The 27872-nt window shown below is 52.2% G+C and overlaps 1 protein-coding gene across 3 annotated transcripts in view; it reads right to left on the bottom strand.

Annotated features, from left to right (window-relative positions):
- The window catches only part of NOS3 (nitric oxide synthase 3), a 48700-nt gene that overhangs the window by 16185 nt on the left and 4643 nt on the right, over positions 1–27872 (bottom strand). For all 3 annotated transcript variants that reach the window (XM_082192181.1, XM_082192182.1, XM_082192183.1), the window contains 9 exons: positions 23926–24088; positions 23488–23579; positions 23195–23336; positions 10696–10835; positions 10307–10481; positions 3416–3517; positions 2474–2668; positions 1317–1390; positions 67–211 (listed from right to left, as the gene is read on the bottom strand). In XM_082192181.1, the coding sequence (XP_082048307.1) occupies positions 67–211; positions 1317–1390; positions 2474–2668; positions 3416–3517; positions 10307–10481; positions 10696–10835; positions 23195–23336; positions 23488–23579; positions 23926–24088 (1228 nt within the window). The remainder of the gene's footprint in view (positions 1–66; positions 212–1316; positions 1391–2473; positions 2669–3415; positions 3518–10306; positions 10482–10695; positions 10836–23194; positions 23337–23487; positions 23580–23925; positions 24089–27872) is intronic.

Raw genomic sequence — 27872 nt, 5'->3', positions numbered from 1 at the left:
GGGAAAGGGGCAGTGAGCACCCACCCCACCTGCTGACCCCCACCCCCCGCTGTGCGCTGGGCCCACCTGGGGGGCAAAGGAGCCCTTGAAGAGCTGCTTCAGCTTCAGGGCGTAGGCCTGCGACTTCCCCGTCTCGGAGGCGTACAGGATCGTGGCCTTGACCCGCTTGGCCATCACGTGACCCATCAACTTGGCTGAGATCTTGACCGCTCTGCAGGAGGGGGGGGAGAGAGCAGGACAGGAGGACTCAGCCCAGCCCACTTCCCCCAGGCAGGATGGCACCTTCCCCAGGGCCAACCCTGCCCAGGCCTGGGGAGGCCGCTGGGGAGGCAGAGCCAAGCAGAACACACTATTCATTGATTGGGTTATTCTATTACATTTGTGTCCCACGCTTCACCCACAGGTCTCAGGGGCTTCACGGTATGAAAAGACAGGGGTGCCCCGCAAGACGAATGCCTCGCAAGACGAAAAACTCGCTAGACGAAAGGGTTTCCCGTTTTTGCGTTGCTTCGCTAGACGAATTTCCCTATGGGCTTGCTTCGCAAGACGAAAACGTCTTGCGCTTTTTTTTTTTAAGCCGCTTGAAGAGGCACAGTTGCGGCGGACCGTGCTTCACAAGCCGAAAAACATCGCAAGACGAAAAGACTCGCGGAACGAATTATTTTCGTCTTGCGAGGCACCACTGTACAAGACCAGACTGCCTGCAGTGACTGACGGCAGAGGCTCTCCAGGATTTGAGCAGGGGAGCCTTTCCCAGTGACCTGGAGATGCCAGCAGGGATCAAACCTGGGACTTTCTGCAGGCCAAGCAGATGTCCAGCCTCAATGGCTCCTCGCCCTCCTGGCTTGTACTTATTGGCACTCTTCGTCTGAGGGCCCAGTCGCAAAAGCTCCCTGTGCTGCTGCTGAGAGGCGTCTTGCCCCTGAGCATGTCCCAAGGCTTCTGGGCCAGGGATGGCCGCTTCCGGAGCCAAGCTGCACTCTGCACATGCTCTGAGCATTCAAAGCATCCAGGAAGATTTCTGAGGAGGTGCTAGAAGCAAGTTCCTGCCCCTGTTTCTTCAGAGGAGGGCTTGGAATTGTGTGCCCCCCCCAAGCTGCCGCCCACCCCCACCCTAGTCCTGCCTCAGAGCTCTCAAGAAACAGTGCTTCCCACGTTGCAGGGGGTTGGGCTAGATGACCCTTGGGGCTCCCTTGCCACTCTACCATTCTTATTCCTCGGCACGGCTGAGAGCCCTTTGTGCTGATGGAATGACCCACTCCCTGCACTCCCCCCCTCCAGGATGCGACCCAATTCCTCCCCCCGCAGGGACCTACTTGGCAATCTCCTTGAAGGTCTTCTTTCGGGTGACCGTGGTTCCTTTGGGGATGTAGGTTTTCCAGGGGTCGCTCTGTGGGAACAGCATGGGAATGAGGAAGCAGGACGGGGGGGCGGGGGTCTTGAAACGCCTCCCCCCACCCCAGAAAAAAAGGTTATTTCGCAAAGCAGCTCTCAGGAGTCCATTGTAGCACTGCAGCTAGCAGTGCCCCCAGTGGCAGCCAAGCAAACTGCAGGGTGACAACAGCCTTGCATTCTTTGTATATATAATGCCTTCCTATACGTACAGGATGCTCGCAACTTACGCAGGTTCTGTTCTGGGGATTGTGTCTAAAGCCAAAATTGCATTTGGTAAAAACACATCGGGTGCAATGGCAGGCAGAATTGCCAAAGTATTTTTTCCTGGATGCCTGGCCCCCGTTTTGTTTTATTTTGCCACGTGCATAAAGTTGAATGTGAACAAGTAAAATGTGCATGAGTTGTGGGCTTAGCGCATCTATATCTATTTGTGTGTCTGTACAGAAAACCCACAATAACCTTCCTTTTAAGTTGCAAAGGGATGCACTTTGCTGAACTCAAATGTGGGGAAGGAAGGAAATATCTAATAAATATATCCTCTCCTAGCATCTATTGTGATTTTTTTTCTTGATTTTATAGAATTTGGCATTCCTTTTAGGGCATATAAAGGCAACCTCGTCGCCAGCCTGGCGAATCTGGAACTCGACTCGATATTTGGATCACGCTGACATCCTTTACTTGGACCTTGCTATTCTCCTTTATCATTTTGTTTTCCATCTTTCAATTTCTAACTGTTGTTATAAATATTCTCCCTATTTTACATAAAAACTAAAATGAAATGTTAAAGAACTTTATGCAAAAATGTATATATTGCAAAACGGATGGTTCAGTTAGACATTAATGGTTACCAACAACAGATCTCCCCCCTAAAAAGGGCAAGGATCCTGGTTAAATGGGGGCGGGGGAGAGATGTGAGCTGGCATTTCTGTGCCCATGACATCATGGAGATGCCTGTAGGAGGCGCTCCTGGGCACAAACACCTCCTCTCTGCACCCCTTTGCCACGCAGAGGGCAGGCAGCCCCTCCCCACTGGGCAGCCTCTTCTGGAGCCCCGGGGGGGGGGTGAGGGGGGTCTCACCTGGTACCGGAAGAGAGGAGAGAGCTGGTAGTTGACCAGCTCTTGGTGGAAGACGGGGGAGAGGCTGCCGGAGATGGGGGGCACCAGCCAGACCCAGTCGGAGGGGCAGCCCCCGCGCAGGCGCTGCTCGTTCTCCAGGTGCTTCATGAAGGAGTCGGCGATGGCGTGGTGGTCCACGATGGTCACCTTGGCCAGCTGCAGGAAGAGGCAAGGTCAGGGCAAGGCGGGGAAGCCCTACCCCAGCCCCCTGTCCCCCAGAAGCCTTACCAGAAAGGGTCCCGGGTCCAGTCCCTGGTGGGGGCAGCACCAGCATCTTCTGGTAGGGCTGCAGGGGGGGTTGCGATTCCTGCATTGCAGGGGTTGGACTAGATGGCCCTTGGGGGTCCCCTTCCAACTCTCCCATTCTGCAGCCCCACTGCCTGGCGCCCTGGAGGGAAGAGTAGCTGAAGGCGGCTTCCCTCCTCCGTGTTTCTCCACCTCCTGGCTGTGGGGACCTGGGGACCCACCACAGGGGGGAGCTCAATCCACGCTGAGCTCAAGAAGCAGCCGCCACTCTCAGAAAGGTCCGCCCTCCCCCTCCAAAAAGGCCCAAAGCCCAGAGAATCCTCTAAGGGGGCAGCGTTTGGGATATTTTTGTATAGAGAAAAAGGAAGAAATAGGTGACAAAGTAGATGCTTGTAAAAGGATGCCTGTCATGAAAAAAGTGGAGAGAGGAAAGGTTTTCTCCCCCGGCACCAGAACTTGCGGGGATCCCAGGAAGCTGATCGCAGAATCATTAAATCACAGAATTCATAGAGCTGCAAGAGACCCCAAGAGTCATCTAGTCTTATGCTCTTACCCAGGAAGGGGGGCTGGTGAGGGTGAATTCCCAGCAAGCTCTCTTCCTCCTCCTCCCCTCCCCACCTGCGCCTCACTCCCTTGTCTCCCCATCCAATCCATCACCTGGAAACTGTGCAAAATGGCCACATTCATCTCCACGGCCGCCCTGTCCTTCCAAAGGGAGGAGGTCGTCTGGGTGTCCAGCCCCATCTGCTCAGCCACCTCCTGCAAAGACACATTTCGGTTGGGGGGGGGCAGGACCTTTACGCCGCCTGCGTGGAAGACGCACCATCCAATCTCACAAGGCACATTCTTGCTAGTTAGCAGCTGAAGGGGTTAAGACCATAGAGCTGAGTTGCTGATAGGCTGGCTCAGACCATAGAAACGTAGAGTCTGAGGGGCAGCAGTTGAAGAAGGAGCAAAAAGGGTTTTCTTGTGTCTGTGTGTTTCTTTGTGGCTGGTTAGCTGTTTTCCCTGTGTAAAGGTCAGAGGGGGCAGGGTTTCTGTTGAGGCAGGGGATTAGCTGTGGGAGGAGCTTATCAGAGTCTGAAGGGCAGCAGTTGAAGAAGGAGCAAAAAGGGTTTTCTTGTGTGTGTGTGTGTTTCTTTGTGGCTGGTTAGCTGTTTTCCCTGTGTAAAGGTCAGAGGGGGCAGGGTTTCTGTTGAGGCAGGGGATTAGCTGTGGGAGGAGCTTATCAGAGTCTGAAGGGCAGCAGTTGAAGAAGGAGCAAAAAGGGTTTTCTTGTGTGTGTGTGTGTTTCTTTGTGGCTGGTTAGCTGTTTTCCCTGTGTAAAGGTCAGAGGGGGCAGGGTTTCTGTTGAGGCAGGGGATTAGCTGTGGGAGGAGCTTATCAGAGTCTGAAGGGCAGCGGCGCGCGCCTAGCGGCGCGCGCAGTTATACCCATCTTTTAGATTTAGGGGAGCTAGTCTCAAACGTTTGTTGGGGGAGACCTAGGTTTTTTTTGTGTGTGGGGGGGAAGTTATTTGTCCTGTCCTCAAGCTTTTTATGATGGAGAACCTCTGTAGCCACCCCCAACGACACGATCTCAAGATGGAAGGGGAGGGAACAGCTGCAGTCGCCTGTGATTCCTGCGCAATGTTTGCCATCTTGCCAAAGATTGCAGGCAGCTTTACCTGCAGCAATTGCATGTTGATTGCCCTTTTAAAAGACAAAGTCCAGCAACTGGAGGAACGTGTAGCTACGCTCCAAAGAATTAGAGAGCTGGAGCTCTTCTTGGAAGCAACAGAGCAGGGAGGAGACAGGGGACTCCCCTGAGAAGGAGGCTAGTTCACCAACACAGGAGCCAGATATATGGAGAAACGTGACTCAAAGAAGTAGGAGGCCCAGGGTTCACTCTGATTGTTTAGAAATACACAATCGCTTTGAGGTCCTCTCCCCTAGCATGGAAGACGAAGAGCAGACTCCACTTGAGGATCTCTCCCTCATTACAGTCGATCAGGTATATGAAGACGAGCAGCAAAGTCAGTCCTCAGGGAATGTGCAGGCGACCTTGGAACGGACAGCTCACGGAAGAACCCCGACCAAACCCAAGAGGAGGCGTGTAGTGGTGATAGGGGATTCCCTACTGAGGGGAACAGAAGCAGTGATCTGTGGGCCTGACAAGATGTCTCGGGAAGTGTGCTGTCTCCCCGGGGCTAAGATCCAAGATGTAACTGAACGACTGCAAGGAATCATAAAACCCACTGACGAATACCCCTTCCTCTTGGTTCATGTGGGAACCAATGACACTGCAAGCAATAGCCTCCAGAAGATCAAAAGAGACTACGAGGCTCTCGGCAGGAAATTGAAGCAACTAAATGCACAAATTGTCATCTCGTCTGTCCTCCCAGTTGAACGACGTGGCCCAGGGAGAGAGGGGAAAATAGTGGAAGTGAACAGCTGGCTTCGCAAATGGTGTAAACAGGAACGGTTTGGATTCTTAGATCACGGACTGCAGTTTCTTGAAGATGGACTTCTGGCAAGTGATGGGCTGCACCTCACAACGGTTGGGAGAAATGTTTTTGCCAAAAATCTCAGAAACCTCATCAGGAGGGCTTTAAACTGACTAATGTGGGGGAGGGAGACAGTGCTCCTGAAGGTAGGAGTCTATCAATTAATGAAGATGATCATCCAAATGTCATAGACCAAATGGAGCAAACAGCACGCGGACCTAGTGGAGGGAGGAAAAAATCCTTAAATAAGAGACACGGGGGAATGATTAATGGACTTCAATGTCTGTACACTAATGCGCAAAGCATGGGAAATAAACAAGATGAGCTTGAGCTCTTGGTACAGCAAACTAAATATGACATAATAGGCATCACTGAAACCTGGTGGGATAAGTCCCACGATTGGAATGTAATAATGGAGGGATACAATCTATTTCAGAGAAACAGACCAGACAAGAAAGGAGGAGGAGTGGCGTTATATGTCAGGGGTGTGTATACCTGTGAAGAGATCCAAGATTTAGAACCTCAAAGCCAAAGTGAGAGCATTTGGGTCAAAATTAAGGGAGAGAAGAATAACAGAGACCTCATTGTGGGAGTTTACTATAGATCCCCAAGCCAAACGGAGGACATAGATGATGCCTTCCTGGAACAGATGGCCAAGCATGCAAAAGGAAGGGAGATAGTAGTAATGGGGGACTTCAATTACCCGGATATTTGTTGGACGTCAAACTCAGCCAAGAGCATAAGGTCAAACAGATTCCTCACTGGCCTTGCAGACAACTTCATTGTCCAGAAAGTGGGAGAAGCAACAAGAGGAACAGCCATTTTAGACCTGGTCCTAACCAATGTTGATGACCTGGTTAGTGGGGTAGATGTGGAAGGATCATTAGGCGCGAGTGATCATGCTCTTCTGAAGTTTACTATACAGCGGACAGTAGCAGCCAAGCATACTAGGACTCAATTTCTTGACTTTAAGAAAGCCGACTTCATAAAACTTAGGGAAGTGCTGGGTGAGATCCCATGGACAGCAATACTAAAAGGAAAGGGAGTTCATGATGGCTGGGAGTTTGTTAAGACGGAGATAGTAAAAGCACAACGTCAGGCAATACCAATGAGACGAAAACATGGAAGGTGCCTAAAGAAACCAGGGTGGCTATCTAAAGAACTTTTAACTGAATTAAGATTAAAAAAGGATGTGTACAAAAAATGGAAAAGGGGGGAAACCACCAAAGAGGAATTCAAACAAATAGCCAGCACGTGTAGACACAAAGTCAGAAAAGCTAAAGCACAGAATGAACTCAGGCTTGCTAGAGAGGTTAAAAGCAACAAAAAAGGCTTTTATGGGTATGTTCGTAGCAAAAGGAAGAACAAAGAAACAGTGGGGTCACTCAGAGGAGAAGATGTTGAAATGCAAACAGGGGACACAGAAAGGGCTGAACTCCTCAATGCCTTCTTTGCCTCAGTCTTCTCCGATAAAGAAGACAATGCCCGACCTGAAGAATTTGAAGCAAATGATTCAGCAAAGGAAACACAGCCCAGAATAACTAAGGAGATAGTACAAGAATATTTGGCTAGATTAGATGTATTCAAGTCTCCAGGGCCAGATGAACTGCATCCAAGAGTATTAAAAGAACTGGCAGATGTGATCTCAGAACCACTGGCAGTCATCTTTGAGAATTCCTGGAGAACAGGCGAAGTCCCGGCAGACTGGAGGAGGGCAAATGTTGTCCCTATTTTCAAAAAGGGGGAAAGAGAGGACCCAAATAATTACCGTCCAGTCAGTCTGACATCAATAGCAGGGAAGATTCTGGAGCAGATCATTAAGCAAACAGTCTGTGAGCACCTAGAAAGGAATGCTGTGATCACCAATAGTCAGCATGGATTTCTGAAAAATAAGTCATGTCAGACTAACCTGATCTCGTTTTTTGACAGAATTACAAGCCTGGTAGATGAAGGGAACGCAGTGGATGTAGCCTACCTTGATTTCAGCAAAGCATTTGACAAAGTGCCCCATGATATTCTTGTAAAGAAGCTGGTAAAATGTGGTCTTGACTATGCTACCACTCAGTGGATTTGTAACTGGCTGACTGACCGAACCCAAAGGGTGCTCATCAATGGTTCCTCTTCATCCTGGAGAAGAGTGACTAGTGGGGTGCCACAGGGTTCTGTCTTGGGCCCGGTCTTATTCAACATCTTTATCAACGACTTGGATGATGGACTCAAGGGCATCCTGATCAAATTTGCAGATGACACCAAACTGGGAGGGGTGGCTAACACCCCAGAGGACAGGATCACACTTCAAAACGACCTTGACAGATTAGAGAACTGGGCAAAAACAAACAAGATGAATTTTAACAGGGAGAAATGTAAAGTATTGCACTTGGGCAAAAAAAATGAGAGGCACAAATACAAGATGGGTGACACCTGGCTTGAGAGCAGTACATGTGAAAAGGATCTAGGAGTCTTGGTTGACCACAAACTTGACATGAGCCAACAGTGTGACGCGGCAGCTAAAAAAGCCAATGCAATTCTGGGCTGCATCAATAGGAGTATAGCATCTAGATCAAGGGAAGTAATAGTGCCACTGTATTCTGCTCTGGTCAGACCACACCTGGAGTACTGTGTCCAGTTCTGGGCACCACAATTCAAGAAGGACACTGACAAACTGGAACGTGTCCAGAGGAGGGCAACCAAAATGGTCAAAGGCCTGGAAACGATGCCTTATGAGGAACGGCTAAGGGAGCTGGGCATGTTTAGCCTGGAGAAGAGGAGGTTAAGGGGTGATATGATAGCCATGTTCAAATATATAAAAGGATGTCACATAGAGGAGGGAGAAAGGTTGTTTTCTGCTGCTCCAGAGAAGCGGACACGGAGCAATGGATCCAAACTACAAGAAAGAAGATTCCACCTAAACATTAGGAAGAACTTCCTGACAGTAAGAGCTGTTTGACAGTGGAATTTGCTGCCAAGGAGTGTGGTGGAGTCTCCTACTTTGGAGGTCTTTAAGCAGAGGCTTGACAACCATATGTCAGGAGTGCTCTGATGGGGTTTCCTGCTTGGCAGGGGGTTGGACTCGATGGCCCTTGGGGTCTCTTCCAACTCTAGGATTCTATGATTCTAATTGGTAGAGAAGGCTCTGTGTGATGTCACTTCCCCTCCTCTCCTGGGAGGGAAGAAGTAGTTCCTCTTCTACTCGCTTTCTTTTTGCTGCAAAGTCAAGTATTCTACCTGCATTACTTTTTACTGCTGTTGCCGCACAAATGCTGGATTAAACTATATGTTTTAAACTTATTTCTCAGTCTGTAGCCTGTTTCTTTGATAAACGGGAAAACTAAAGGGGGAGATCAGCCTAACGCTTATTTCCTGTGCTTAAGATGGGATTTACACTCTGCTGAGAGGCCTTTCTCTCCTGGGAGAGTCTCCAAAAGCTCTGTATTTGCAGCCACATTGTCTCCTTGTCTCAACCCACACCTGCGGGACTCCAGAGGGATAAAATATAGTCAGCATATTCCCTCACCTGCCTAATAAGACCTACCAGCCCGCTCCAATACCAGGGGCTGCTGGCAATGGGGGCCCTGACCTGCCCTCCCCAGTCGGAGACAGCAATGCTTCTGGAACTGCAGGGGAGGAGAATTGGGCTCGGATCCGGCCTGCGCGTTTCCCGCTGAGGCATCAGGTTGGCTACAGATGAGCCATCGGCCTGCTCCAGTCAGGTCTCTTGCTATGAGTGAAACCTCCAGCACCAGGGGCAGTCTATCTAGATTCCTAGGGACGCAGGTGGCGCTGCGGGTTAAACCACAGAGCCCAGGACTCGCCAATCAGAAGGTCAGCGGTTCGAATCCCCACGACGGGTGAGCTCCCGTTGCTCGGTCCCTGCTCCTGCCAACCTAGCAGTTCAAAAGCATGTCAAAGTGCAAGTAGATAAATAGGTATCGCTCCAGTGGGAAGGTAAACGGTGTTTCCGTGTGCTGCTCTGGTTTGCCAGAAGCGGCTTAGTCATGCTGGCCACAGGACCCGGAAGCTGCGCGACGGCTCCCTTGGCCAGTAAAGCAAGATGAGCGCTGCAACCCCAGAGCCGGTCACGACTGGACCTAATGGCCAGGGGTCCCTTTACCTTTTTATCCAGATTCCTAGGTTCCTATGGGTATTTGGCCCCTGTGAGAACAGCATGCTGGGCCGGATGTACGGTGTTAAAGGAAAATATTATGAAAATGATGTATAGATGGTACTTAACTCCTGTAAAATTAGCAAAGATTTACAACCATAGTGAAAATTTATGTTGGAAATCTAAAGAAAAAGAAGGTACCTTTTATCATATGTGGTGGACATGCCCCAAGGTGAAAGACTTGTGGGAGAAGATTTATAAGGAATTGGAAAAAATGTTGAAATATACATTTATTAAGAATCCAGAGGCCTTTCTTGTTGGAATAATAGGTTTGGAATTGCCCAAGAAAGACATTAGATTGTTTTTGTATGCCACAGCTGGTGCTAGGATTTTGTTAGCCAAAAATTGGAAAGCACAAGAAGTGCCAACAGTGGAGAATGATGAAGATGATGAAGATGATGGACTTTTGGGAGCTGGCCGACCTGACCGGAAGAGTCCGTGACCAGAAGGAGGAGGAGGACCAGGAGGAATGGATGAAATTCAAAGACTATTTAGCTAAATATGTTAAGATAACGTAAATAGAAATACTTGCAAATACCAGATTGGCTTAGGATTTAAATATGTGATTTTATAGAATAATACGTTTAAAGTTAATATGGTAAGAAAGAAAGATGTTAATTGACTAAGTAAATTTTATGAGAAATTAGTTTTGGAAAACTGTTACACTGATATACCGCTACATTGAAACTCAGCCAAGGGGACTTGAGGAAGTCACCTAACAATGTTAATAATAGTGGAATAATTATAGTTAGGATTTATGTTTGTTTATAAATTTGAAAACCAATAAAAAAAATTGGGGGGGGGGACAGATGGGCCAGTTGACTCTTCTTCTGTTCTGTATCAGCAGAGGGGAGGAAGGGGGCCAGGGCGGGAGAGGGGGCTCCCCCCAGAAGACCCCTACCTGCAGGAGGTTGTAGCGCTGGGAGTCGCAGAAGTTCCTCATGCCGATCTCACAGCCGACATACCAGCCGCTGAAGGGGGCCGCCGGGAACTCCAGGCCCCCGATCTCCAGGAGCATGTTCGCCACCGCAGGGAGGGCGTACCAGCGGAGGCCCAGATCCTTGAACCACTTGAGCCTGGAAGAGGAAGGCAGGTGTCAGAAGGGGGAGCTGCCTTGCCGGGGTTGGACTAGATGACCCCTGGGGTTTCCCCCCAACTCTACATGATTCCATGAAAGTCCTTGGCAGCCTTTGGGGACGGCCGTTGCAATCGGCCAGAGCGCTGCCATCACTCCCCCCCCCACGTCCCCCCCTCCCCACACCCAGTGCCACCCCCTTTCCTGGCACTCACGTGGGGTGGCAGATGGGGACCTCCAGCACCAGCTCCCCTGGCAGGGGAAAGATTTCGGGGTCCTCATCGGGCGCCTGAAGCAGCAGGGGGAGGATGTCAAAGCGCCCGCCGGGGGGCCGCCAGCCATACTGAACGCAGACCTGGGGGGGGGGAGAGACTGGTAGGCAAGAGACCCCCTGAGCCCACCTGGAAACCGACAGAGAGAGCCGTCCATGGGGGGCAGGAAATCCCAGGGAGAGGGGCAGCCTTCGGCCACTGCTGCAGCAAAGCCAAGCAAGGTGGTGGGAGGAGCTTATCAGAGTTTGCAGGGCATCAGTTGAAGAAGGAGCAAAAAGGGTTTTCTTGTGTCTGTGTGTTTCCTTGTGGCTGATTAGCTGTTTTCCCTGTGTAAAGGTCAGAGGGGGCAGGGTTTCTGTTGAGGCAGGGGATTAGCTGTGGGAGGAGCTTATCAGACCTAGCAGGGCAGTTAGATCCATCTTTTAGATTTAGGGGAGCTAGTCTCAAACGTTTGTTGGGGAGATCTAGGTGTTTTTTTGTGTGTGGGGGAAGTTATTTGTCCTGTCTTCAAGCTTTTTATGATGGAGGACCTCTGTAGCCAACCCCAACGACACGATCTCAAGATGGAAGGGGAGGGAACAGCTGCAGTCGCCTGCGATTCCTGCGCAATGTTTGCCATCTTGCCAAAGGTTGCAGGCAGCTTTACCTGCAGCAATTGCATGTTGATTGCCCTCTTAAAAGACAAAGTCCAGCAACTGGAGGAACGTGTAGCTACGCTCCAAAGAATTAGAGAGCTGGAGCTCTTCTTGGAAGCAACAGAGCACACCGTCTCCACCAAGGAGGAGACAGGGGACTCCCCTGAGAAGGAGTCTAGTTCACCAACACAGGAGCCAGATATATGGAGAAACGTGACTCAAAGAAGTAGGAGGCCCAGGGTTCACTCTGATTGCTTAGAAATACACAATCGCTTTGAGGTCCTCTCCCCTAGCATGGAAGACGAAGAGCAGACTCCATTTGAGGATCTCTCCCTCATTACAGTCGATCAGGTATATGAAGACGAGCAGCAAAGTCAGTCCTCAGGGAATGTGCAGGCGACCTTGGAACGGACAGCTCACGGAAGAACCCCGACCAAACCCAAGAGGAGGCGTGTAGTGGTGATAGGGGATTCCCTACTGAGGGGAACAGAAGCAGTGATCTGTGGGCCTGACAAGATGTCTCGGGAAGTGTGCTGTCTCCCCGGGGCTAAGATCCAAGATGTAACTGAACGACTGCAAGGAATCATAAAACCCACTGACAAATACCCCTTCCTCTTGGTTCATGTGGGAACCAATGACACTGCAAGCAATAGCCTCCAGAAGATCAAAAGAGACTACGAGGCTCTCGGCAGGAAATTGAAGCAACTAAATGCACAAATTGTCATCTCATCTGTCAGGGGTTCAGGAGCAGAGGCGAGGGAAAGGAAGGAAACAGAGAGCGAGGGGGAGGAGGCAGAAGAAAAGATGAGTGATGACGACGACCCGAGATCTCCGAGTCTTTCCAGTGAATCAGAAGATTCACAAAGAGGAGCACCAGTGGCCAGGGCAAGGGGGGAGACTAGGGGGACACCCCAGGAAGATAGAGCCAGAGGGGACTCAGAGGGGAGCAGTTGGAAATCGGGACCAGCGTCACCGCCAGAGAGCAGGGATGAGGAAGGGCGCCAGGGCTCAAGCGCTGGCAGCTCACAACAGGAGGGAGGGCACGAGTCAGGAGTGGCCACACCTCCATCGGGGAGCGAGGAGACGGTTAGACGGAAGGTGGAAGGTTGGGCGCGCGCGCCAAGTTCAAATGCACAGGAAAGTGGCGCAGTAGGCAGCCCGGAAAGGGAGCCAGGTCCTAAAGCCCGGCGCAAGGAGACAGAAGGGTCCGGGGGGTCAGCGTCAGAAGAATCCCGGAAGGAAGAGACCCCGGGGAGCAGAGGGACCCAGAGGAGAACTGTCAGGCGGAAAAGGTGGAGCAGGGCTAGGATATTAAGTTGGTGCACAAGGGGCGGAGACTCAGACAGAGCTTCGCCGGTCTAACCATAAGACGTAGAGTTGCACGCAGCAGCTTGAGAATGGAGACTGTAACTCAATAAAGACTTTTATTTAATGATAGCTGGCTGGCGGGATCCTCTGTGAGCTAGGATCTGGAAGCAACCCTGACAGTAAGCTCCGTCCCATCAAATTGTGGGCATCCACGGCCTCGCGGAGAGGAGAGAAAGCGGGTGCCTACTAGAGAGCTCACGAACGGCAGACGCTATGACGGCCGAACAGCAAATAGCGGAACTGAGAGAAGCAGTGTCACGACTGAATGCCGAGGCGCTGGCATCCAGGAAGAGAGAGGAGGAAGCAGCTGCCGCCTACAGGGATCTCCAGGTCAGGTTGGACGTGCTTACGAAGCAAGGGCAACAGACACCCAAATCAGAGGGGATTGGGTTGGGGAGACGCACAGGCGGTCTGGTCTCTCACTTCGATGGGAATTTGCAACAGTACCCCAACTTTAGAGCAGACGTAATGTGTGCACTGCAACTACTGCACAAAGACTTTAGAGATGAACAAGAGAAAGTGGGGTTCATCATGTCCCATTTGCATGGAGACGCAAAAGCATGGCTGCGCAATTTGTGGAGAGATAAGGATCCTGCGCTCCAAAATGCGGACGCCTTTATTAAAGCGATGGATGGGTGTTTTTTATCCAGCATTGACGTGGATCTTGCCCGGAAGGAGGTGCATGGACTAAGGCAAGGGAGAGCCAGCGTGAGGCAGTACCATGCCCGCTTTTTCGCTTTGGTCAGTGCCCTGGAATGGGACAGAGATTCGGCCCCTGTCAGAGACCTTTTTTGGGAGGGCTTGCACAACTCGGTTAAAGATGAGATTGCGAGGGGGGAGAGACCCCGGACCACGCAGGAGATCGTTCAGAGGGCGCTGGCGGTGGGGGTGCGGCTGGAAGAACGTCCGTGGAGCAGGGAAGAAGGGCGCAGCGGGCGCGAACCAGCCAGGGGCTCCTCCTTCCTTCCCAGAGAAGCAGCGCGTGCGCAATCCACGCCTCCAACAGGGGGAGGGGTGGAACCGATGGAGGTCGGGAGTGCAAGGGCTCAGTCAGCAGCCAGAGCCCTAGCACCGGCAGCAGTGAAAGCGAAGCCTCCTAGAGGGAACAGGAAGTGTTATATCTGCGAGGATCCAGGGCATATGGCGAAAGAGTGTCCCCGGAGGCTCCACAAGCACACTGCAGCCTCAGCAATGGTGACTGCAGCAACGCAGCAAGGAGAACCACAGCAGGGAAACGACGATGTCTGGCTGGAAGAGGAGGCACTGGGGCCCAGCCAGACGTGTCAGTGAAGCAGTCCCCAGAGATTTTACCGCCCATGGACCCCCTCCCGCCCAAGCCAGTAGTGAGGCTCACCGCATCGCTCCAGCTACCCAATGGAATCACCATGGACGTGCCAATCACCGTCGACTCGGGAAGCAATGCAGACTTCATAGGGCAGGACTTTGTCGACCGGCACGCTATACAGTTGCTGCCTGCCACGCTGCCCCTGCAGGTTGTCACGGTGGATGGCAGGGAGCTGCTAGGGGGGCAAGTGGTGAAGCAGACGCCACCTATGGTGCTGCGGCTTGGAAATCACAGGGAAATCATCAGCTTCAACGTCACTCAACTGTCGGACACGCCTATTGTATTGGGCATGAGTTGGCTGGACAAGCACAGCCCGGCGCTGGCTTGGTACCAGAGGCAGCTGACCTTCGGCTCTTCCTTTTGTGCTGAACACTGCATCATGCCCCGGCAGGAAGGGGAGCAAGAGGAGTCACAGCTGCTGCTAGGCACGCTGCAAGCGATTCCCCACAAGTACGCAGAATTTTTGGAGGTTTTCTGCGAGAAGGAGGCAGACAGGCTACCCCCCCCCACAGACCATATGACTGCAAGATTGACCTGCTGCCGGGGGCGGCGCTGCCCAAAGGGAAGCTGTATTCCATGTCTGAGGACGAACTGCAGGAACTCAAAGAGTTCATAGATCATAATTTGGAGCGCGGTTTCATCCGAGAGTCCAGGGCAGCGGGGGGCAGTCTGGTATTCTTTGTTAAGAAGCGAGACACGCCCCAAAAAAGACTCGTGGTGGACTACCGCATTTTGAACAGTGTGACCAAGCCATCGGACTTCCCCATGCCCCGAATCGATGACCTCCTCGCAAAAGTGCGCAAGGGCAGCGTCTTCACCAAGTTGGACCTGCGAGGGGCGTACAACCTCATTCGCATGCGGGAAGGAGATGAGTGGAAAACAGCCATGTTCACGCCTCTGGGCACCTACGAATATAGAGTTATGCCTTTTGGATTACAAAATGGCTCCCACGTTTTTCAAGCTTTCATGCATCAAGTGTTGGCGGGGCTCCTCTACAAGACGTGCGTCTGTTTCTTGGATGACATCCTGATCTTTTCGGAATCGCAGCAGGAGCATGACAGACACGTCAGGGAAGTGCTGAGCAGGCTGCAGCAACATAGGCTGTACGCCAAGCTTGAGAAGTGCCAATTTGACGTGACGGAGGTGGATTTCCTGGGCTACAAGTTGTCTGACAAGGGGCTCGCCATGGACAGCACCAAGGTTCGAGCGGTGTTGGATTGGAAAAGCCCACGCAACCGGAAGGAGGTCCAACGGTTTGTCGGCTTCGCGAACTTCTATCGCAAGTTCATCAAAGGCTTTGCTATGCAGACAGCGGCCATCACGGACACGCTCAGCTCCAAGAAAAAGAAGTTCATCTGGACAGCGCAGGCGGAGCAGTCCTTTCAGGCACTCAAGCGTCTCTTCGCGTCGGAAGAACAGCTGCTTCATGTCGACCCCAGCAGGCCGATGAGGGTTGAAACAGACGCCTCAGACAGGGCCGTCGGAGCCGTCCTGCTGCAGAAGGACCCGCAGGGGGTTTGGAGGCCGGGAGCGTTTTACTCCAGGAAGCTCAGCAAGTCCGAACAGAACTACACCATCTGGGACAGGGAGTTGCTGGCCATTCATGCAGCATTCAAAGCGTGGAGGCACTTCCTGATCGGCGCCAAGCACACGGTGCAAGTATGCACGGACCACAAGAATTTGGAGCACTGGCGCACGGCACAGTTCCTGAACCAGAGGCAGATACGTTGGGCGGAGTTCTTTGCGAACTTCGACTTCCGAATTGAGTATGTCCCTGGGGACACCAACATCATGGCGGACGCGCTCTCCCGTAAGCCACAGTATCTGGAGGACGTCACGCCAGCGGCCGCCATGCACATCTTCGCACCAACAGTGTGGGCGTGCGCGGCGGCGACAGTGGACCTGGAGGCGGTGCGCCGAGCGTTGCAGAATGACTCCTTCGCGCAAGCTAAGATGGCAGAGATGCAAAGGGGCAAGGCGGCGACCGAGGGGTTCCAGCTGAGAGATGGATTGCTCATCCGTAAAGGGGCCATCTACGTGCCGGGAGACGAACTTCGCGCCAAGGTACTGCAGCAGCTGCACGACGCGCCCACTGCCGGGCACTTTGGCAAGGAGAAGACGGTGGAATTAGTCGCCAGGGATTTCTGGTGGCCCGGAATGAGAGGGGAGGTCGCGGACTACGTGGCGAGGTGCGACACCTGCCAGAGGGCCAAACCAGTGCACAGACCGCCGGCCGGACTGTTGGAACCGCTGCAAACTCCGGTCGAGCCATGGGAGAGAGTCGCCCTGGACTTCGTCACGGATCTGCCCAGCTCGAGGGGCAAGACAGCCGTGCTGGTGGTGGTGGACTTGTTCTCCAAGATGGCACATTTCATCCCGTGTGCGAAGGTGGCCACGGCGGAACAAACCGCCAAACTGTTCATAGACCACGTGTTCAAGGTTCACGGTCTGCCACGGTCTATTCTGTCCGACCGCAGACGGCAGTTCATCTCGAATTTCTGGCAGAAGCTGATGGGCTTCCTAAACGTCAAGATCAACCTGGCGTCGGCGAGACACCCGCAGACCAACGGGCAAGCGGAGCGGGTCAATGCCATCATGCAGCAGTACCTGAGATGCTATGCGAATCAACAGCCTGCGACGTGGGTGGATTACCTGCCGCTCGCCGAGTTCGCCTACAACAACACGAAGCACGTGTCCACGGGGGTCACGCCGTTCTTCGCCAACAACGGGAGGCACCCCAGAACCTTCCCGGGACTGGAAAGAATGGTGGAGGGGGAGCCGCAGACAGCAGATGCGTTCGCGTCGGAGTTGCAGGAGGTCCACGATCAGCTGCGGCGGCACCTGGAGCTGGCCAAACACGCATACAAGGTGCAGGCAGACAAACACAGAAGGGTTGGCGAAGAGATCCATGTAGGAGACTGGGTCTGGTTAGCAGCCCACGCAGTGCCGGCCAGGTCGTTGGCCAAGAAGAAACTAGGGCATAAGCAACTGGGGCCCTACCAAGTCGAAGAGCAGGTCAACCCGGTAGCTTTCAGGCTGGCGCTTCCGGAGGGTTCCAGGATGCATCCGGTGTTCCACAGATCGGTGCTCACTCCCTACAAGGCACCTCACAGATTTCAGGAACCAGGAACGGCGCCGAGTCCGCTCCGAGACGGAACCGGGCAACGGGGAGGGACACAGGAGGTGCGCATCAACGACGTCACGGAGATTTTGGACTCCAGATGGGGGGAAGAGGGGGTAGAATACCTTCTCGCTAAGGAGGGCACCCCGGCCAGTGCCAACAGCTGGGTGCCGGGCTACGCTTTAGACGAACCGCTGCTCAAGGAAGAGTTTCATGCCCTTTTCCCGCATAGACCAATGCCAGCGGACTTTTTCGACGACTGGCTTTTCACGCCCACGCTTTCAGCCAGCACGTTCCGGGGGTTCGACTCGGATGAGGAACCGACACGAGACGCCAGTTCTCCGGAGGGGTCGCCCTCGGGATCTGCTTCAGAACCCTCGTATTGGTGGGATGATCGACCAGAGGAGCAGTGGCGCAGGAGGTGGATGGAGGGTCCAGGACGAGCAACGCCTCCAGAAGGAAGCGAGGGAGAGACAGACATGGACGTTTTCGGGGACGACCAGGGTTTCGAGCACGGCGGCACAGAGATGGAAGCAGAGGTGACCGTCGTCGACGAGAGCAGGGAGGAAGAACCGGAAGACTTCAGATGGAGGCCCGCCACGGGAAGCGAACTGTACCCGACATTCGTTCCCTCGACACGGCAGCACCCAGTTCCCGCACCGGAAGGAGGGGAGGGGGGAAGAGGGGGCTTCGAGGGGGGGATGGATGTCAGGGGTTCAGGAGCAGAGGCGAGGGAAAGGGAGGAAACAGAGAGCGAGGGGGAGGAGGCAGAAGAAAAGATGAGTGATGACGACGACCCGAGATCTCCGAGTCTTTCCAGTGAATCAGAAGATTCACAAAAAGGAGCACCAGTGGCCAGGGCAAGGGGGGAGACTAGGGGGACACCCCAGGAAGATAGAGCCAGAGGGGACTCAGAGGGGAGCAGTTGGAAATCGGGACCAGCGTCACCGCCAGAGAGCAGGGATGAGGAAGGGCGCCAGGGCTCAAGCGCTGGCAGCTCACAACAGGAGGGAGGGCACGAGTCAGGAGTGGCCACACCTCCATCGGGGAGTGAGGAGACGGTTAGACGGAAGGTGGAAGGTTGGGCGCGCGCGCCAAGTTCAAATGCACAGGAAAGTGGCGCAGTAGGCAGCCTGGAAAGGGAGCCAGGTCCTAAAGCCCGGCGCAAGGAGACAGAAGGGTCCGGGGGGTCAGCGTCAGAAGAATCCCGGAAGGAAGAGACCCCGGGGGGCAGAGGGACCCAGAGGAGAACTGTCAGGCGGAAAAGGTGGAGCAGGGCTAGGATATTAAGTTGGTGCACAAGGGGCGGAGACTCAGACGGAGCTTCGCCGATCTAAGCATAAGACGTAGAGTTGCGCGCAGCAGCTTGAGAATGGAGACTGTAACTCAATAAAGACTTTTATTTAATGATAGCTGGCTGGCGGGATCCTCTGTGAGCTAGGATCTGGAAGCAACCCTGACATCATCTGTCCTCCCAGTTGAACGACGTGGCCCAGGAAGAGAGGGGAAAATAGTGGAAGTGAACAGCTGGCTCCGCAAATGGTGTAAACAGGAACGGTTTGGATTCTTAGATCACGGACTGCAGTTTCTTGAAGATGGACTTCTGGCAAGTGATGGGCTGCACCTCACAACGGTTGGGAGAAATGTTTTTGCCAAAAATCTCAGAAACCTCATCAGGAGGGCTTTAAACTGACTAATGTGGGGGAGGGAGACAGTGCTCCTGAAGGTAGGAGTCTATCAATTAATGAAGATGATCATCCAAATGTCATAGACCAAATGGAGCAAACAGCACGCAGACCTAGTGGTGGGAGGAAAAAATCCTTAAATAAGAGACACGGGGGAATGATTAATGGACTTCAATGTCTGTATACTAATGCACAAAGCATGGGAAATAAACAAGATGAGCTTGAGCTCTTGGTACAGCAAACTAAATATGACATAATAGGCATCACTGAAACCTGGTGGGATAAGTCCCACGATTGGAATGTAATAATGGGGGGATACAATCTATTTCAGAGAAACAGACCAGACAAGAAAGGAGGAGGAGTGGCGTTATATGTCAGGGATGTGTATACCTGTGAAGAGATCCAAGATTTAGAAACTCAAAGCCAAAGTGAGAGCATTTGGGTCAAAATTAAGGGAGAGAAGAATAACAGAGACCTCATTGTGGGAGTTTACTATAGATCCCCAAGCCAAACGGAGGACATAGATGATGCCTTCCTGGAACAGATGGCCAAGCATGCAAAAGGAAGGGAGATAGTAGTAATGGGGGACTTCAATTACCCGGACATTTGTTGGACGTCAAACTCAGCCAAGAGCATAAGGTCAAACAGATTCCTCACTGGCCTTGCAGACAACTTCATTGTCCAGAAAGTGGGAGAAGCAACAAGAGGAACAGCCATTTTAGATCTGGTCCTAACCAATGTTGATGACCTGGTTAGTGGGGTAGAAGTGGAAGGATCATTAGGCGCGAGTGATCATGCTCTTCTGAAGTTTACTATACAGCGGAAAGGAGCAGCCAAGCATACTAGGACTCAATTTCTTGACTTTAAGAAAGCCGACTTCATAAAACTTAGGGAAGTGCTGGGTGAGATCCCATGGACAACAATACTAAAAGGAAAGGGAGTTCATGATGGCTGGGAGTTTGTTAAGAGGGAGATAGTAAAAGCACAACGTCAGGCAATACCAATGAGACGGAAACATGGAAGGTGCCTAAAGAAGCCAGGGTGGCTATCTAAAGAACTTTTAACTGAATTAAGATTAAAAAAGGATGTGTACAAAAAATGGAAAAGGGGGGAAACCACCAAAGAGGAATTCAAACAAATAGCCAGCACGTGTAGACACAAAGTCAGAAAAGCTAAAGCACAGAATGAACTCAGGCTTGCTAGAGAGGTTAAAAGCAACAAAAAAGGCTTTTATGGGTATGTTCGTAGCAAAAGGAAGAACAAAGAAACAATGGGGTCACTCAGAGGAGAAGATGGTGAAATGCAAACAGGGGACACAGAAAGGGCTGAACTACTCAATGCCTTCTTTGCCTCAGTCTTCTCCGATAAAGAAAACAATGCCCGACCTGAAGAATTTGGAGCAAATGATTCAGCAAAGGAAACACAGCCCAGAATAACTAAGGAGATAGTACAAGAATACTTGGCTAGTTTAGATGTATTCAAGTCTCCAGGGCCAGATGAACTGCATCCAAGAGTATTAAAAGAACTGGCAGATGTGATCTCAGAACCACTGGCAGTCATCTTTGAGAATTCCTGGAGAACAGGCGAAGTCCCGGCAGACTGGAGGAGGGCAAATGTTGTCCCTATTTTCAAAAAGGGGAAAAGAGAGGACCCAAATAATTACCGCCCAGTCAGTCTGACATCAATACCAGGGAAGATTCTGGAGCAGATCATTAAGCAAACAGTCTGTGAGCACCTAGAAAGGAATGCTGTGATCACCAATAGTCAGCATGGATTTCTGAAAAATAAGTCATGTCAGACTAACCTGATCTCGTTTTTTGACAGAATTACAAGCCTGGTAGATGAAGGGAACGCAGTGGATGTAGCCTACCTTGATTTCAGCAAGGCATTTGACAAGGTGCCCCATGATATTCTTGTAAAGAAGCTGGTAAAATGCGGTCTTGACTATGCTACCACTCAGTGGATTTGTAACTGGCTGACTGACCGAACCCAAAGGGTGCTCATCAATGGTTCCTCTTCATCCTGGAGAAGAGTGACTAGTGGGGTGCCACAGGGTTCTGTCTTGGGCCCGGTCTTATTCAACATCTTTATCAACGACTTGGATGATGGACTCAAGGGCATCCTGATCAAATTTGCAGATGACACCAAACTGGGAGGGGTGGCTAACACCCCAGAGGACAGGATCACACTTCAAAACGACCTTGACAGATTAGAGAACTGGGCAAAAATAAACAAGATGAATTTTAACAGGGAGAAATGTAAAGTATTGCACTTGGGCAAAAAAAATGAGAGGCACAAATACAAGATGGGTGACACCTGGCTTGAGAGCAGTACATGTGAAAAGGATCTAGGAGTCTTGGTTGACCACAAACTTGACATGAGCCAACAGTGTGACGCGGCAGCTAAAAAAGCCAATGCAATTCTGGGCTGCATCAATAGGAGTATAACATCTAGATCAAGGGAAGTAATAGTGCCACTGTATTCTGCTCTGGTCAGACCACACCTGGAGTACTGTGTCCAGTTCTGGGCACCACAATTCAAGAAGGACACTGACAAACTGGAACGTGTCCAGAGGAGGGCAACCAAAATGGCCAAAGGCCTGGAAACAATGCCTTATGAGGAACGGCTAAGGGAGCTGGGCATGTTTAGCCTGGAGAAGAGGAGGTTAAGGGGTGATATGATAGCCATGTTCAAATATATAAAAGGATGTCACATGGAGGAGGGAGAAAGGTTGTTTTCTGCTGCTCCGGAGAAGCGGACACGGAGCAATGGATCCAAACTACAAGAAAGAAGATTCCACCTAAACATTAGGAAGAACTTCCTGACAGTGAGAGCTGTTCGACAGTGGAATTTGCTGCCAAGGAGTGTGGTGGAATCTCCTCCTTTGGAGGTCTTTAAGCAGAGGCTTGACAACCATATGTCAGGAGTGCTCTGATGGTGTTTCCTGCTTGGCAGGGGGTTGGACTCGATGGCCCTGGTGGTCTCTTCCAACTCTATGATTCTATGATTCTATGATTCTATGATTCTATGATAAGGGTTTTGTGTGGCCGGGTCCTCAATGGGCCGCGGCAAGCGCAGGGCAGCTGGAGAAGCACAAGGGGGAGGCGCCTCCAGGACCCCCTTTTGCTTTCCCTGAAGGTTGGGGGTCACAGAGCCTCCTTGGGGGGCTTCTCCCCATATCCAGCAGCCACTCAGAATCAGAGGGAAGGGCAGATGGGCTTTTGGAGAGGTGCAGACGGGCGGTTGGGCAACAAACTTTAATAATTCTGTTGCTTTATTGCATAAAATTTATACACTGCTTGATTGTAAAGGTTGTAAAGAGAAAACCTCAAAGCGATTTGCAAAAAAGATAAAACATTAAAATTGTCACTAAGAAAAATCAGCAATGATCATTTAAGGCAATCAAAAAGTTAAAAGAAAACGCACAAGGCAGATTAAAATTCACATCAATTTTCTAAATGACATAATCATAGAGCTGGAAGGGACCCTGAGGGTCATCCAGCTCCACCCCCTGCAAGGCAGGCATCTCAGCATGTGGTCCCCCATGCAAGCTGAAACCAGACCGGACCCGGATTAGCTTTGCAGATGTGCTGGCGATTTTATTGCTGCACCATTACACAGACTTGTCAAAACAAAAATGTTTTTGGCAGGTGCAAAAAGCGTACTGGGAAGGCGTCTGCTTGGTATCAAGAGGCAGCGAGTTCCAAAGTGCAGCTGCTGCCACAATAAACTACTGAGTTCTTACAACTGCGGAACAGGTCACAGTGGCAGTTTTGCCAATCAAGTGGCACCTACAGGCTCGGGCACCTCACAGGTAAACTGGTTCCAAGTTGTTACAGGCTCTAGATCAGAGCTTTCCAAACTTTTCACGTTGGTGACGCACTTTTGAGACATGCATCATTTCGCGACAGTAATTCAGTTTTACTAGCAAACCTGAGGTTAAAGTAACCCCTATAAGAGGACACATATTGCGCAGCACAGGTACACACGGCAGCCAAGGCACGAATGTGTCGCAACAGAGTTTGGAAAGCTCTGCTTTAGATAGACGCTTAGCAATGCCTTGGACTCAGCCTGCAAAGGGGCAACTGGCACAGATCTCTGAGCGGCAAAGGGGCGATGTGGCACCGAGGCCTCGCACCCGTCAGCAATCGCGCTGCAGCCTCTGGATCAGGCAATATATATTATTACAAAACAGACAGATGACTATTGTGAATGGAGGCTCAAATGGTAGGAGCCATGAATGGTCCTGGTTGGGGGTGGAAGGGGAGATGCCAGAGCCACTTCTCACCTCCGTGAAATCCACGTTGGCCGGGTCTCCCAGGATGGTGCCGTCCGGCTGCGCGTAGCCTGCATAGCGGATCAGCTGCTGGTTCCAGATGCGGAAGTCGCCCCGGCCGGCTATCCGGTTTGGGAAGATGGTGATGGCTGAGCTGCGGGAGAAAAGCAGAGCACTCAGCTCAAACTGGCAGCATCAGCCGTGGCACCACCACCAGCTGCCAGGGAGGGGAAATGGCAGCAGCCCCTCCCAGCAAAGGCTGAGTCCCCTGGGCAGCGTGGAGGGAAGCCAAAGGGGTCCCTGACCGGAGGTTTCCGCGGTTGGTGGCATAGTTGATGTGGGTGCAGAGGGAGGTGAACATCTCCTGGGCGCTGGCACAATCTCGGGCATCGAACACCTGGAGGGGAAGAGAACAAGGAAGGTCAAAGGGTCAGGTGCCAGGAGGATGGGCAGCAAAGGCCGGCTGCTGGGGGCGGGCGGGCAAGGGTCACAATCTTGCCTCCTCCTGCCAAGATACCAAAGGCCCAAACATCTGCATGGGGCTGAGAGAGCAGCACATCTGGATCCCGGAAAGGAGCACAGAAGATGCTGATGGGACCTGACTCCCCAAGCACCCAAAATGACCAGGGCTGGGGGGCAGAAGGGTGAGGGCTATGCAAGAGAAGCCCCCCCCCCCGCCCCCGGGAAGGGCCAGCCTAGCTCAGGGCTCCCTGCTGCTTCCGCTGCCCCCCCCCCGGACTCACCTGCAGCTTGTTCCACTGGATCCGGCCCAGGCAGCGGGAGGCGTTGCGCCAGGCGTGCTTGGCCCCAAAGATCAGCTCTGCCTGCAGCAGCTGGTAGGTCCCTGTCTCCGCAATCTGCTGCTCCACCTCCTGGAGGCGCTGCAGGTGGGCCTGGGACTCGGAGCTGCGGCGAAATGGAGTGGGGGGGGGGCTCAGGTGGGGCAGCAGGGGCTCCTTCTGCCTCCCCACCTGCCCCACAGCCCGCTCTTCCCACGGCCCCCCAACTCAGGCGAGAACCGAGATCATCCTGCCCCACATGCACCCCCCCACCACTTCGAGGGGCAGAACTGGCACCACCACCAGCAGCTTGTGATGCCCATTCCGCCCCTGTAAGAACACAATCGTTCATCCTTTTTTATTTGTGTGCCACCTTTCCACAGGTAAAAACAATGCTGAAGGCGGCTTACAACATGACAAGATTTACATAATTACACAAGTCATAAACAATAAATAAACCACATCAAAAAAATACACAACCAAATGGAAAACAATTTCCACATAAACCACAGCATTAATATCACAGTTTAAAATGACATAGGTAAAAAACAGCAGCACTTTAAACAACGAAACAAAAACAAAACAAAACGGAGCCCTTTCTAGAGCCCCCCAGGCCCCGCCCTGGGCCAGGGGGTGAGTGGCAGGACGGGGGACCATCTTCTAGTGGAGCGTCACCCATACCCTTTGGAACTCCCGGCATCAGGCCAACGCCATCAATGCACCAATCAATCAATCAATCAATCAATCTGTGGTGCCTCCGCACCTGGAGCCCTGGGTCTGGTTCTGGTCACCTCATCTCAAAAAGGTTATTGGAGAGTTGGAAAAGGTTCAGAAAAGGGCCACCCAAATGATGGAGGGGGGGGGGCAGAATGGCTCTCTCCTGGGTTTCAAGCAAGGCGTCTCCCTCAGCCCTGCCTGGAGACTCTGCCAGCAGGAGTTGCACCCGGGTCCTTCTGCGCGCAGGGCAGGGGCTCTGCCATGGAGAACATCCTGGATCAGGCCAAAGGGGGCCTCTGACGGGCACAGGGGGGTGTCCCCAACCAGCACATCAGAAGCATTACAGAGACTTGAAACAAAGTGTGGGTGTGGGTGTGCACATACACACACACACACACACACACACTCTCCACCCATTCAACCCCCCAGGAACTAACGCCTACAGCCATCTTACCAGAATAAGGCAAGTAAACCCCATTACCTGAGAAACAGAAATTCACCAAAATAGCCAAACAAATGGCTTTCTTTGGTTCCCAAGGCGATGAAGAGATTGCACAGGGAAGAAGACCTGGGGAAGAAGAGCCCGTCCTCAGGACCCCCCCCCCCCCGACTAGCAGACTGGGCAACACCCCCCTCACTCTACACGCAGGGACCTCACCAGGGGCAGCAGGAAGAGATGGGGCAACTGAATCCAGAGAGCAAAGGGAACGGAAACACTTTCTCTGGAAGGTGAAAGACGGAGTTATAATCGCTGCCTTGAGGGACAGGGGACACGGCTGGGACACAGGTTTCTGCCTGTCCCCAAACCTCCTCCTCTGACATTTCTACGATGCTTCGTGACATGTATGATGGGAAACTCTGGAAACTTTTGAAAGTGGATGTAAGCTTTTGTTTTGGGTTCTTCTTCTTTGCCTGCTTGGGAGTTGGAACCTCGTTGCAACAATCAGGCTGAATTGCTGCTGTTTGGCTTTGCTCACCTGGCGGGCGTCTCTTGCTTGAACCGGACCGATTTGAACCTGCAGGTCCTGGCAAAGTTGGGGAACCCTTGGGGAACCCTGAGTTCCATTTCCCCTCAACAGAGCCCACCTAGTCCAGCCTCCTCCTTGCACAGAGGCCAGCCAGGAAGCTCGCAGCCAGGATTCTTCCCCTCCTGCACTTTCCAGCAGCTGGTACCCAGAAGCATCCCTGTCTCTGAGCCCAGAGGCAGGGCAGAGCCATCACGGCCCCTCCCCTCCCGGGGGGACTATTTATGGCCTCCAGGATCAGCCCCACCTGGAGAGGCAAATTGCTGGGGGACCCAAAGGGGGATATGGCGCTCTTGACCTGGGGGGGGGGGGCGGCATCTGGCTAGGAACCAGTTGAAGCACAATCTGGGCTGCCCCCCCCATTAGGCACCAGGCTCTCCTGACGCTCATTTTCTTCCATCCTCCAAAAGCTGGATTTCTTTTTGAGGGTGGAAATTCCCAAGCAGCCGAACCAGGCGGACAAGGTCAAAGCGGGGTGGGGGTGGGACAGATTCTGCTGCCAGACAAATGGGAACAGGGTTTGCTCTGCTGCAAAAGACAAGCGCGCAGCTTTCCATTCTGCAGGCAAGATAAAGGTTTTAGGAGTCATCTGAATGTTTTTGCAAGGGGGGGGGCAGCAGGCTAGAGAAAAGTTTGCTCCTGACATCAGAGGCTTCTGGGGGGGACAGGAAGAAACAGCTCAGAGAGGAAAAGCCCTCAGATAACATCCACCCAAGTCAGGAGTCCTGCAGAGAACAAAGGAGCGAAGGCAAAGAGCAGCTCCCTGGGGCCCAGAAGGGGTGCCCCTGCCCCCTCCCAGGCTTGTCTCCCTGCGTCACAAAGGGGGCTACTCACGAGTAAGGGGAGTAAAGCTGCTGGGTGGAGGAAGCCTTCTTAGGAGATGGCTGGCGAGAGAGCCCTGCCTTCGCACATTCCAACTGGTGAGCATGGAGCTGCAGGGATCCCCCCCCCCTAAGAAATCCAAGGGGTGCCAACCTTGGGACGCAGCACTTCGTCCAGGCTCAGGGACTATTGACTCACACCTCTTTCGTCATAGATAAGCCATCATGCACAGTTGTTATCTTAGGACGGGTGGAAATCTCTGACTAGACTGTGACATTTAGAAGCAGGTGGGAGGGGAAGAGTGTGGGGCGCAGGCATTGGGGAACTCCCATGTTCCCACAGATCAGTCTTCGTGAGAGCTGGGGGGGGGGGTTGAAGCACCTGGCAGAGGAGGCTTATGGCTGGGGGGGGCATCATCAGGAGTGGACTCTGCAAGGGAATCTGGGCTGCTCCCACATCACGTCCCTTAGATTGCTTCTGTGATAGGAATTTTGAGGTCTTAGATATATGTTAAATGTTCCTAAGTGTACCAGCCAAACGTGTACATAGATCAGCACAGGAAGACTGACCTGGAACCATTTTGATTCCCAAACTGTCCCAAACTGAGCAAATGTTTTCCCTGCAAGGTCAAAGGAAAATGGAAAAGCCTCCCCATTGTCTTTCCCTTCACAAATCCTGTCTTAAGGGTATGTCTGTGTCTGAATAGGGTGAGCCTGTGACCTGACTCAGGAAATAAGTATTTATCATTACTAAGTATTTATCACTACAAGAGACTGGCCAGGCTCCCCAGGGTGTCCAATCAAGTAAGCAGGCAATCCAATCAAGTGACCATTAAACAGGTAACCTGTCAGACGATATAAACAAGTCACTCAGATTTCTGTTGTAGACCACCTTTTCTGTGATGTAGGAATGATGTTTGTGGGGGGTGGTCTTGAGCTCCAGGGCAGGGGATTTAAAATGTCTATATAAGGGCAGCCACACCTTGGTTCTGGGTTCCTCCTCCTTTCCTGCGGGTGAGGGGAGCCCCCTGTTGCAACAGATCAATAAAGATCAGGCTTACGAGCTGCCTTGCTTCTCCATATTCTCTGGTTGGCCCCTGTTATTCTCTCCTACCAATAGGGAACCCACTTAAGGATTCTATATGGGCTCTTGGATATCCCATAAGGGGGAAAGGGCAGATTTTGTTTACGACTCTTCCCCACAATTGGCTGTAAGTGGAATCACAACCACGATGCCATATTGCACTTGGTATAATCCAGTCGCACCCTGCCGACGGCCAAGACCCTCCTACATGCAGAACTAAGTCCTGTTCAGCAAAAATCTCCGGCAATGTTCGTTAAAAGCTTC

The sequence above is a fragment of the Podarcis vaucheri genome (genome assembly GCF_965113315.1).
Source record: "Podarcis vaucheri genome assembly, chromosome: 12".
NCBI classification, from domain to species: domain Eukaryota; kingdom Metazoa; phylum Chordata; class Lepidosauria; order Squamata; family Lacertidae; genus Podarcis; species Podarcis vaucheri.
This window is presented reverse-complemented; position numbering and strand designations above follow the sequence as displayed.